This window comes from Aquarana catesbeiana, linkage group LG06, assembly GCF_042186555.1.
Source record: "Aquarana catesbeiana isolate 2022-GZ linkage group LG06, ASM4218655v1, whole genome shotgun sequence".
NCBI lineage: Eukaryota > Metazoa > Chordata > Amphibia > Anura > Ranidae > Aquarana > Aquarana catesbeiana.
In genome coordinates this window covers 229793380-229807021 of record NC_133329.1, presented here as the reverse complement: position 1 = coordinate 229807021, position 13642 = coordinate 229793380, and the positions used below count along the sequence as shown (strand labels likewise).

The 13642-nt window shown below is 43.8% G+C and overlaps 1 protein-coding gene across 1 annotated transcript in view; it reads right to left on the bottom strand.

Moving 5' to 3' along the window:
- GTF3C1 (general transcription factor IIIC subunit 1) overlaps positions 1–13642 on the bottom strand; it is a 395149-nt gene that overhangs the window by 191125 nt on the left and 190382 nt on the right. Inside the window, exons 17-18 of the mRNA XM_073633018.1 lie at positions 6150–6247; positions 3473–3569 (exon numbers count right to left, since the gene is read on the bottom strand). Of these exons, the coding sequence (XP_073489119.1) occupies positions 3473–3569; positions 6150–6247 (195 nt within the window). The remainder of the gene's footprint in view (positions 1–3472; positions 3570–6149; positions 6248–13642) is intronic.

Genomic DNA, 13642 nt, shown 5'->3' with positions numbered 1-13642 from the left:
GAGATCATGGGGTTGCACTTCCTGACCAATGCCCCATCCCTCTGGTCACTAGTTTCAAATATCTGGGCATACAAATAGCGCCCAGGATTGGAGACTACTGTTCCCTAAACATATACCCCTTGCTGTCACGTTTTCGGGATAAAATAAACACATGGAATAACTTAAAAATGTCCCTGGCGGGCAAGGCCAATTTAATTAAAATGATCCTAATGCCCCAATTGTTATACTTCCTGCACAATACACGGGTAGTAATTCCTCTAAAAATTTTCAGAATAGTAAACACCCTTTTTCGTAGATTACTATGGAATACCAAACATCCCACAATTAAACTAGAACAGTTGCAGCAGTCTAAGGACAACGGGGGGTTGGCGGTTCCCAACCCCTGGTTGTACTACATAGCGTCCCAATTGCAGCAGTTGGTTGGCTCTATGACTCCAGAACCGCAGGGCTCAGCCGCGCGGATGATGCTGATTGCCTCTGGAGCAGAGACCATCCCCATGGGCCTTGAGGCACAACTATTTGCGAAATCCAATAAAAAGGCCCCAACCCTGTCACTTGTACAGAAAATATGGAATAAGGTCAGACAACTCCAGGAGTTGCAAGGCTTCACGGATTTCAGTCCAATATGGGGCAACCGCTCCTATACTGAACTGGGAAAATTACAACAAGGGTCTAGATGGTGTAAGCACGGGGTAAAACTACTTTCCCATATATTTAGGGACGGTAAACTGCTTTCTTTCACAGAACTACAAGCCAAATTTAACTTACCGGATAACATGTTTTATTCGTACCTTCAATTGCGACATGCTGTCGCTGCGCAGGGAGATGCCGGTGAGTGGATATTGTCATCCACTCCTGTGTTTCATGTTCTGCAGTCTAGTAGTGTAACTAAAGGAATTATATCCCAATGCTACCAGATGTTACTAGCAAGACACTTGCGGGCTTATCCATGTAAGGCGGCTTCTGCCTGGGAGAGGGACCTTGGCCAGATCACAGATGAACAGTGGGAGGAGGCTCTTCAGTCCATATCTACCTGCTCCCTTAATTTTGCACAAAAGGTTTCCCAATTGTTCATAGCATTGAGAGTGCATTGTACCCTGAAAAAGTTGCACAAGATGGGCAGGGCGGCAGACCCTTTATGTTCCCATTGTCGACAGCAGGACGGGGACCTTATTCACCTCCTATGGCGTTGCCCGAAGCTCCATCGGTATTGGAATGAGGTGATGGGCACGCTCAATGGAGTATTTCAGACAAAGGTTCCCACTGATCCTAAGTGCTGTCTGCTGGGGGCCCTGGAGGAGGAGATCCCGGAGGAGATGGTTAGGGTCGCGTTCTCCAGGGCTCTATTCCAAGCCAGGAAACTTATCCTAATGGGGTGGAAATCTACGCTGCCACCCACCAGTGGCTCCTGGGTGGTACACATGGGACAAACCCTTATAAGGGAAAAATACATATACCAACATAGGGGATGCCCAAGTAGGTTTGAACGTATCTGGTCAAAATGGCTGGACACACCGGGAATAAGCCCGAGAGAGCTTGTGATGTCCAGACTCCTGCAATCTCTTTAAACAGGTTGAGGGGGAGCAAGACAGATTGTATAACACACATAATGCGGGCTGTGATGGTGAAAACAGGGAGAGTTGTACTCTAGATGTCTGGAGAAATGCAACAAGTTGATAGATTAGTTGAAACAATTACTGTATATATGTATGTGAACTTAACTGGCATTAATGATGTAACTGTAATTGCAACCTGAACACTGATTATTGTTGGAAAATATGTGAATGTTCAATAAAACCTTTTTTGATTTAAAAAAAAAAAAAAATGACCTCAGGGGAAACGTGTGCATTCATTTGCATATAAACTTGTACGAATGATAAGATTTAATTAGATGTTTAACTAAACTATTCTACGAGCGGCGTTTAATTCAACCTGAGACTTCCAAGTTTATAGAATTAAAAGAAGTAATTTTAAGGAATGGTAACTGCATTTATTTTTCAACAAACTGTCCTTCTACATTTATACAATTATCTCAGTGTTTAACTAATGCCTGGAAAACTTTGGCACCCAAAGATTTGTCAGTACGCCTAAACCATCCTAGGACAGCCTGTTTCACTTCGCCACAGATAGATTTGTCTGTTGTGCAATTTCAGGACAGGTCTTGCTTTGATTATCCAGGATCAGGCATTCCACGCCTGAATGTTCACAGGAATGACTGCTGTGGGCTGGGAACCACCACAGCCAGGATCATCACTGACGGACGTTCGGCCATCTTTGTAACGTTTACACCATAAAAACATCTTACTGTGGCTGAGCGTCTCATCACCGTACTGTGCTTGAAGTCTTCTGTAGATAGCCACAGGTTTTACACCTTCGTTCACAAGAAACTTCATCACCACACGCTGTTCCATGCATGCACTAACACTGTTGTCTACCATCTTGATTAATGGTCTTTGGATTGGCCCGCGACATGTGCTACGCCGATCAGTAATAGGACACACTTGCCATTTACTACAGCGTGTAGTATCACCACGCTTACATCCCATTTTATACCTGTAAAATTTTAAGTCTTGGTTTGACTTTAACGCCCCACGTACTTCAAGAAGTTCTACAACAGCTGAATTCCTTCCTTTTATCCAGAAAGGGAAGACCATTCAGTGATTTATGCCTTGGGTCATTAACTTCATGCCACAGATACAAAAACATAACCGAAAAGGTATTTTGCCAAAGCCGAATCGCTGACAGCTCTATTCTGGATTGCCATTTTAAGTTTCTAAGCTCTGCCTAATAATTAAAGGGGTTGTAAACCTTCGTGTTTTTTTTCACCTTAATGCATCCTATGCATTAAGGTGAAAAAACACCTGGCAGTGACCGGCCCCCCAGCCCCCCCGTTTTACTTACCTGAGCCCTGGAACTTGACCCGGCAGGGACGCGCTGTCTCTCTGCACGGGGTTCTTGGCTCTTGATTGGATAGATTGATAGCAGTGCAGCTATTGGCTCCCGCTGCTGTCAATCAAATCCAATGACACGGCTGCCGGGGGCCAGGGCCAAGTCATACATACATCCGGCGGCTATGGATGTCGAATGCTGGACTCAGGAGCGCACCTGCAAGGTAACCCCCTCGGGAGAGTGCTTCTCCTAGGGGGTTATCTGATGTGGGGAGGAGCCGCGAGAGCCGCCGAGAAACCCCAGAAGACGAGGTTCGGGGCCACTCTGTGCAAAATGAGCTGCACAGTGGAGGCAAGTATGATAATGTTTGTTATTTAAAAAAAAAAAAAGAACCCTTACAATCACTTTAAGCCTTTTAATCCTAAGAGCATCCTGAGGGCTCAATATTGTATTACATTTGTCAATAATAGCTTAGGGTGCAAAATCTACATATTATATTATCATTAGACACATTTTCAGTCCACAATGCATTTTGGCCTATATATGTGGCCCTGATATGAGACATGAGAACTATATACTATACCTGATCTTTTTCTTGAAATTTTTCAGTTGGACCAAACTGCAATAAACCCATGCAACTCAGTTTCTGAAGCCCCTGAAACACTGAGAAGACGTATCGCCTATGGAGGAAAGATGTAAAGATAAATGTGGAAACTATATTTAAGTTGTTATATTCCGCGCTTAGGTTCAAATACTAGGTATACTGGCTGTATCCGAAACGGGCACCTTCACCTTTAGCTCGATGGACACTGGGGTATTCAAATCCCTCACCCCCTCCTGGGGTGGATCGCTCTCGCTGAAATGCTTGCTTCTTCCGTGGCATAAACACAGGATATGAGGGGGGGGGGGGGGGGAATATTGCGCTAAACCCAAGTGCAAACAATATACAAACAAAAAGCAGCTAACACTCAAACAAAGTTCAAAGCAACATGTGGAAAAATATGTGTAGCGCTCAAACATGTGACCATGTGGGTGGAAACATGAGATAAAGTGACCAAAAGTTAATCAGTACACATAAAACAAATAATAGTTATACAATAGTGATAAGTACAAAACAATCAATACACAAAAATGAAGTAATGTGAAATGAAGAAGATATAAACACTAACTGTGCTGGTGAGACACAATGGGATGTAGAACATAGTCCATATGATGAGTGCATGAGAAGTGGAGAAAGTTCTTAAAGCTCTGTTTCCAGATGAGCTGACTAATGTATGGTCCTGGTGAACCAGTTGGTATGCCTATGGACACTTCCAAAGGATAAGATATAAGAGGTAGGGTACTCTTACCAGCTATGGTGGACACACATACCATACGGCAGTGGGTCAAACAAGCTCGTAGTCCTCCTGGGAATATCACGCTGGATGCGATGATGAATAAGCTACTCCAAATCACAAAACCAAAAAGGACCAGCAGCCAAAGGAGTCCAAGACCCGTCCACGTAATGATGATGGATGGATGGATGGATGGATGATCAGCAGTGTCAAAATATAAAGTGAAAAAGGAAAGAAAAAGGGTGCTCCATATGGTGCAGGTCAACCAGGTATGGTTTTTATTTGGGCATACAAAAATCTTACTATTTGCAAGATAAACAATATAAAAGTGATCACAGATGTGGTAAAAAAAATATATAAAAGCAATGCGAGAGGCAAAAATGTGCAAGACCGACGCGTTTCGACTCAAGGGGTCTTTAACTTCTTCGATGCCCCAGTTGAAGACCCCTTGAGTCGAAACACGTTGACTTGCACATTTTTGCCTCTCACATTGCTTTTATATATTTTTTACTGCATCTGTGATCACTTTTATATTGTTTATCTTGCAAATCGTTGTAAGATTTTTGTATGCCCAAATAAACCATACCTGGTTGACCTGCACCATATGGAGCACCCTTTTTCACTTTATATTTTGACACTGCTGATCAGCCATCCATCATTACGTGGACGGGTCTTGGACCCCTTTGGCTGCCGGTCCTTTTCGGTTTTGTGATTTCGAGTCGCTTATTAATCATCGCATTAAGCGTGATATTCCCAGGAGGGCTACAAGCTCGTTTGGTCACTTTATCTCATGTTTCCACCCACATGGTCATATGTTTGAGCGCTACACATATTTTTCCACATGTTGCTTTGAACTTTGTTTGAGTGTTAGCTGCTTTTTATTTGTACAAAGGATATCCAGAACAAAGCACTGGAGGGGGCCATTTTGTTCTGGATATCCTGTGTTTATGCCACGGAAGAAGTGAGCATTTCAGCAAGAGAGATCCACCCCAGGAGGGGGTGAGGGATTAGAAAACCCCAGAGTCTGTCGAGCTAAAGGTAGAGGTGCCCGTTCCAGATACAGCCAGTATACCTAGTATACGCTTCTTACCCCTGCAGGGGTGCTAGAATCTGGTGAGTGGGGAACTGAAGAGGAGCACGGAAGTCACTTGATTCCTTTGTACATTGGTGGATAAATCCAGGCTCGAGTCACTTTGGAAAAGCACAAGTCACTTTCTAATTTGCATTTTTTTGCGCTATACAAAGACTGGACTTTATCTATTAGTATTTTTCTCAACAATAATTTTTATTAATTTTTTTTGTTGATACACTTTTTTTCTTAATGGACTAGGCTTCATTAATTTATTACATATGAATTTGCACAAATATGTATCTCTATGAATGAATGAATATTGTCTATATCAGAAGAATTAATGAGATTAATATCACTTTTTGCACGAACACCTCAGAAGTAGGTGTTAGATTTAATTAATATATACAAAGAATATAGTCACACTAGAACTTTACTTAATATAGATCACAGGCTAAATATACATTTTTTTTCCTTTTTGTAAAAGTGATCACGGGAATAGGCACAAGTTACCCATTTGCATACTCACCCAGGAAGAGTGACTCACTTTGTGGAGTCGCCCTTCAGGTGACAGATCATTCTTTCTATAGTAATAAATTACCTACCTTTTGTACACTCACTTGGAGGAGTGAGCTATTGGAGAGAATTACTCTTCAGGTAATAGGCAGCGCCATTTCCCCATACACACACACAAACACTTTTCAAATGCGGAAACAAATTATTAAAAACACTACCATTTGTGGCAGGCATTTGGTCAGTATGTGCAAAATTTAGTCTACACCTCCCACTTCAGCTTTTATTTCATGTCAGGTAGTAACAGCTGAATAATAAAGGCAAAATCCAATATCATCACATACCTTTTGTACAGCAGCTGTTGTCGCATTGGTCTTGGTAGGTGTCTGATCAACGTGTGCTTTTTTATTGGATCATTTAAATAATCCTCAAGGTTGTCAACCTAAAACATGCAAAGCAAAGTAAAATACAAGGGATAAAACAAATGTAACATTTTTACAAATAACCTGTTAGGGGACAACTGCACCTTTGTGTCAGCAATCAATATTATAATGAGCCTAGCACACTTATTAAGTAAGTACAATTGCTATGACTTTAGTCCACATAGACAAAGGCAGGCCATAGATTTTGCAATTTACTTTCCTACAACTATGGGTTGCAGGAAAGGAAATCGCTTGATTCCCCCATCAACACTTGCTCCCTCCCAGGGTGCTACTGTGCTCTCCTAGTGGGAGAGGGGAGGGGGGGCACCCATAGATGGATCGAATCTTGGCCTGTCCCTGCTGAACCAGCCGAGGTTCGAACCATCTATAGCTAAGGTTTTTGGCATGGTCTGCCTGATTAACTCTGTTACTAAAACCTACCAAAATGGTGACTCCTGACATCACTGACTGGCTATCCAGGCTCCTGTGGAGAAACAGGTACAGAGAAGTACTATCCTTTGCTCTACAAGTACCAGATTCAGAGAGAGAGTAAGCATGGCTAGTTTTTGGTGGGGCGGAGCCGGAGCGCAGCATGTGAGGACGTCTGGAGAGGAGCTTTCCCTGCAGATTTCAGATCCTGACCTAATCCTGTGAGCAAAAAGTCAGCGTTTTGCCCTGGACTGCTGGGGCATGAGTGGAGGACCCTCAGGAGAGCCTCAGGGGATGGTGAAATACGGGCCACCATGGCCAAAAACACCGGGAGAGAGACTGGCCCGTTATGCATGGGGCTCTCAAGATGGCGCCGGAGGGGGAGGAGGATGAGGAATGGCCGCCGCTCCAGCGGCATGAGGACACAGAGAGACCGATGCCTGCTTCCCCTGGTCGGGTGAGTCCCAGAGTGCAGAGAGATCGCACTATACGCAGGGGGAGATGTGCTCATGCATGGTGCAGACAGGGCCCTGGATGAGGAAGAGGAGCCGTCCCTTAAGCAAATAATGGCTGCCATACAGGGGTGTCAAAATAAGCTGCTAGATCATTTTGGGGAACTGCAAGTGGAATTCTCCTTTATGAAGCACGATATGCAGAAGCTTAGAGAAGAAGCCCAGGCTACTGACCACCGCATTGCTGCTTTGGAGGACACTGTTAGACCTATGAGCACTGACACCCAAGTGATTAAAAAAACCCTTTCTGAGCACACTCTCAAAATGGCCGACATGGAGGACTGCATGAGAATAAATAATATAAGGTTGGTGGGGTTACCTGAAGGAGTGGAGGGTAGCCATCCGGAAGAATTCTTGGAGGAATGGCTGAAAGTGCATATGGCCCCTGGAACTTTCACAGCTATGTTTGCCATAGAGAGGGCACATCGAGTCCCAGGTAAACCCCCACCAAAGGGAGCAATCCCCAGACCCATGATAGCAAATATTTTGCACTTCAGAGACAGAGAAAATATCCTGAAAGGGGCCAGGACAGGCCCTGAGCTGAAGTTTCATAATCATTGGATATCTATGTATCCTGATTTCTCGGCCACCACGCAAAAACAGAGGGCTTCCTTCTACCAGATAAAGAAACGGCTTAGAGAACTGAACCTGATGTACAGTATGCTGTATCCAGCAAAATTACGCATTGTAGATAATGGCAAGGCACATTTTTTTTACCACTCCCACGGAGGCTTCTGACTGGCTGGATGCAAGGGGACGCACGAGAGGCGGGAGTTCTCCGAGACCACCTTAAATCCCTATATACATATAGAGGGGGTCCTAGGGGATGAAGGATGTAAGGGGAGGAAGTCTGGCTGTTGATGAGCTGCTCTTTTACCACCCCTTTTCCCCCTTGACCATTTTACATAATTCCAGGATGAACTGACTAGTGACATATGATGTGGCCTTATGCACCTGGCAGTCCGGAGAGCTACAGAATGATTATGCTTTCTGCTTTAATTGCTCAATTGTACTTATAACACCGAAGGAATCTGCAGGTTTCTCTCCTTCCGGAAACAGGGGTTTTTTTTTCTTCTGTCTGTAACTTGAGGAGTGGAACAGGACGAAGGGAGGAACGTTAAAGTTTTTTTTTCCTCTCCTCTCTGAACACATTTTTTTTTCTTTTTGTTGTTTTGTTCTTCTTTTCTTTTTTCTTGTGTTTTTTTTCTCTTAAACTTGAACTTACTCCTCGCAGTGTTGGAGCCTGTGTGACTTTTTAAAGTCCCACATCCGTTATAACCCTTTTTGGGCTAAGGTTTTGGGAATGAAGTGCCTTGCAAGTTGGGGGCGGGTACGGGGTGGGGGGAGGGGGACAAGGGGGGAGGAGGGGGGGAGAAACTGGGATAATTATCATTCTGCTCTATGTATGCTAATGATTTTAAGCTCATTTCAAATATTCGTTATTTGCCTACTATGTTGCTGCCCCACAGGGCAGGGAGGGGGAGTGGTGGAGCCCTGGAAGATACCCTACCAAAGTGTCAGGAGTGAAGAATTTTCTTGTCCTATTTACTATGGCTGTGAACCTTAGAGTGATCTCTTGGAATGTTAGAGGCCTTAATTCAAAATTTAAACGGTCACTGGTTTTTGACTGTCTCAAAAAATATAAACCACATTTAATTTTGTTGCAAGAAACACATCTGCAAGGCTCCAGAACTCTCTCTCTAAAATGAGCGCATATTGCTGGGGCCTACCATGCAAGCTATTCCTCATATGCTAGGGGAGTATCCACTCTAGTAGCTAAATCTTTACCCATATACATCCATGCGATTAAAACGGATATAAAGGGTAGATACGTTATTCTAGTGATAAAAGTCCATAATAGATTTATGACATTTGTGAATTTATATGTCCCACCTCCCTTCTCCCTGTCTCATTTGAATGACATGCTTCAAGCAGGTTATGAGATAGCAGAAGGGAGGATTTTCATATTAGGAGACCTGAACGCGGTGGCGGATCCAACAATGGATAAGTTGGACGCACCGCCAAGGACTTCAACACCACTGGCGAAGTGGCTGTCAGTTAATGGCTTCTGTGATGCATGGCGGGTGAGACATCCAGAGAATAGGGAATACTCTTGTTACTCTGAGACCCATAAAACACTGTCCAGAATAGACACTGTGTTGATTGAACCTGAGGGACTGCAAATGGTGGCTGAGATGAGGTACTTACCTAGAGTGCACTCGGACCACTCACATATACTAGTAGATATTGTATTAGGACAGAGACAGGGAATTAGACACTGGAGGATGGAGGCTAGCTGGCTGCAGGAGGAATATGTTAAAATTAAATGTACTGAGGCTATCCAGCTGTTCTGGAAAGAAAACCGGGACGCTGGATCTGACCTAATTAAGTGGGAGGCATTCAAAGCTACTTTACGAGGGGTGTTTATGGCGGAGGTGAGTGGCTTCAAGAAGCAACTGGCCAGGGAATGAGATGTATCTCTAGCAGAGGCAGAATACGTTAGGCGACCCACTAGGGAGGGATTACGCACTCTCCAGGATAAGACGCGGGAATACATGGAAATACTGACCGACCAGACTACCAAACATAGACTTGCGCAGCATAGACGCATTTTCGAATTTGGGGACAAAAATAGTAGACTGTTAGCATACTTGGCAAGACCAGAATACGTACCCATATGTATAATGAGTATATATGATCACAGTGGGGTGGAGGTGAGTAATTCCGAGGATATACTGCAGGCCTTTACCCATTTTTATAAAGAACTTTACAAATCATGCATCCCACCGGGAAGTAACACACTGGAAAATTATCTGAATGACATTGACCTTCCTCGGTTAACAAGTGTGGACCATAAAGCCCTGGAAGCTGACATAACTGTGGAGGAGATTGAGGGGGCGATATCTTCTTTTGCCCCTAGGAAATCTCCGGGCCTGGATGGTATGCCCTCGGAATGGTATACTACTTTTAGTGGTGGACTGGCCCCCCGACTCCTACGAGTGTTTTTGACTGCTAGGCGGGAGGGGAGACTTCCCCCTCTATGAGAGAGGCCCTGGTGGTCTTAATACATAAAGAGGGAAAAGATCCTAAAGAATGTGAATCCTATAGACCCATCTCGATGAATGTCGACACCAAAATTATTGCGAAAGTGTTGGCGGGGAGACTACGATCGGTAATTCTTAAGCTAGTTAATCCGGATCAGACGGGCTTTATAAAAGGGCGTTGTGCACAAATGAATATTAGAAGGTTATTTATTAACCTACAGACTGAACATGACAATTCTGGGGAGAGGGTGGTGGCCTCTCTGGACACCAAGAAGGCCTTTGATTCAGTGGAGTGGGGCTACCTGTTTGGTCTCCTGGAGATACTGGGATTTGGGCCTACATTCATATCCTGGGTGAAGCCGTTATACACTGACCCATTAATAAGGGTAAGCGTAAATGGAATTATATCCGAGCCCTTCCCGGTCCTCCGGGGGACCAGACAGGGGTGCCCGCTATCCCCTCTTCTTTTTGCTTTGGCCATAGAGCCCCTGGCGGCAAAACTAAGGGATACTCCTCACATGAATGGACTTCGGGTGGGGGGGATTGAGGAATGAGTTTCCCTTAATTCGGACGACATGCTCCTGTATCTACAAGATCCAGGTGCTTCGTTATCCACGGCCTTCCGGTTGATACAGGAGTTCGGAGACTACTATGGATTCTGTATCAATTGGAACAAATCATCCCTATTTTCTATTGATCACACAGTGACGGTCCCGGCAGATTGTCCCATTCAACTGTCCCAGTCATTTAAATATCTGGGAGTAGTGATTCAACTTCCCATTTCGGGGTATTTGGACCTCAATCTGAGACCAGTAATGGAGGTTCTTCGTGAGAAGGTACGGCGGTGGAGGAACATGCTGTTGACAGTGATGGGTCGCATAAACCTATTTAAAATGATTTTCCTTCCAAAGCTGCTCTATGTTCTCTCGAACTCGCCTGTATATGTCTCGGTGAAACTGTTCAAACACATAGACTCTATTGTGGTGGATTTCTTGTGGGGATCCAAGGCCCCCAGAATATCTCTAGCAATCCTGAAGCTACCAATAACTCGAGGGGGGTTGGCTATGCCGGATATGAGATCCTATTTTTTCGCGTCCCAACTGACATTCTTGCATTGGCGGTGCTTCCCCCAGGTCCCTAATGCCACTACCCTATTGGAGGAGGCTGTGGCCACATCTCAGGAAACATTGAATATGCGGTTTAGAAAAGAGATACCAGGGAGAAGGGTGGGGTCTGTTATGGCACTACCAGGTAGGGTGTTTCACCTATGTGCACAGAGAATAATGGATGATCCTTTATGGATGTCACCTAATTGTCCTCTCTGGTGCAATAAGTCCCTAAAAGAGTTCTGCAAAATAGAGGATGGGTATAGATGGGCCAAATATGGGGTAAAATATCTTCATCATATATACCAAGATGGTAGGTTGGCATCTTTTGCACAACTAAGGGAGCAGTTTGGCATACCTAGGACCTGGCAGTTCAGATATGCCCAGCTGCAATATGCAGCGACAGCCCAGTTCGGGAGGGGGGAAGTGAAGGTAAAAAACACAGCCTTGGAAAAGGTCCTGATCGACCCGGAACCAACTAAGTGTATATCCAGATACTACAAGGAGATAGGACTGGGAGGCCCTGACCTGACTGTTAGGACCAGAACTAGATGGACAGCGTTTATACCAGAACTGACTGAGGAATTGTGGCATGAGGTGCTCGATACATATCTTGTATCGGTTATTTCCACCACAGACAGAATGATACAGCTTCGATATTTACATCAGGTGTACTACACTCCAACCAGGCTATTCAAAATGCACAGAAGGGACAATCCAGAGTGTCATAAATGTAGGGGAAACGAGGGAACTTTCCTTCACATGGTATGGGACTGTCCTAAGATAAGACCATTATGGTCCCAGGTGACCGAGTTCATATCTGACCACTTTGATCTTCCAAACATATGTTCTCCCATGAGGTGTCTGTTGGGGGTCTTTGATCAAGAAGAGATTAATGTGAATACAAAATTGTTTCTCAGACTTCTCTACTTCGGAATGCGAAAATTGATCGCTCGAAGATGGATTCATGATGAACAACTCACTTTGGGAATGTGGTTAAGAATAATAAATGCTGATATACTTTTAAATAAAATGACATATGAGGCGAAGGGAGCCCCCAAAAAATGTAGGAAAGTGTGGTATAGGTGGACTGAGTCCAAAAATACTTTAACAGAAGAAGAGGAAGGGGGCAATAGAGATGAACGAACGTAGGCAATGATGTATGTAAACAGTAATGTGATAAAGGAAAGGATACATACAATATTATGGGCAGATTAATAATGAAGGGGGGAGGGAAGGGGGGGGGGGAATCCATCTGTTTTTTTTTTTATGGTTGAAACTATGTTTCTATGGTTAGTGTTGACTGTTCCGACACTCTTTTCTTTGAGTGTTTCTTAAAAAAAAAAAAAAAAAAGAGCAAACACTCAGGTTGGATGAAGTAAAAGGGGTCTCTACCATAAACAGGAAGAATTATTAAAAAGTGAATCTTGATGTTTTTTGTGAGTAGAGATAATAGAATGTCCTTAATGTAATGTATGCCAAACTATTGCTTGAAGAATGAGATGTAACATGTCAATATGCTCAATAAAAAACTTTGTTTAAAAAAAAAAAAAGCATGGCTAGTTTTATTCAATTGATTTCCTCTAAGCCAAGCCGCCATGTCATCACGCTGGCCTAAATTAAGACTACTGCTAGACTGAATGGTGCTCACACATTTTAACCCCACCACTTTAGTTGTCCATACACTGATAGATGAACCAGCAAAAATTCTACCAGTCAGTGGCCTTTTGCCAACCTTACTGCTAGACACCCGTTGATCCAAAAATTGCAGGAGCCAGCTTGATAATTATTAGGCGAACAGTGATTGCAGTCAATTAGCCACAGTCATTGCTTGGCAGTGCACAGCGGGAGCCTTTTCCATATTTTAGTGTGGCTGAATGAAAAAAATCTATTAGTGTATGGCCAGCTTTAGTCTACCCACTGCCACCAGAAAAGAGACAGGACCTGTGACATTTTTTTGAATAACCAGAGGACTGCAGGAATACAAGTATGAAAAATACATAAATAAATAAAAATACAGGTAGAAAAGAATGTGGGTTCAGGATGTGGGTTCAGACACTGTCTTTGTTGGCTGTTTATTGCCATTTTTTGGAATAAAATCGTTGGAACGTTTCTGTGGTGTGCAGCCGTTCTTTTCTTCCTATTGATCATCAAAGGCGGGCCATGGCTTGCACCCAATGCATTCGGACTGTAGTGACTGCTCGCCTGGAGCAGCGTCTTCCTTGTTTGAATCTTTTAAATAAAAATACAAATTGGTGATAGTGGTAGGTGCTTCAGGAGGGAAAGTAGTAGGAGCAGAGACATTAGGTGAAGCTCATCTTATT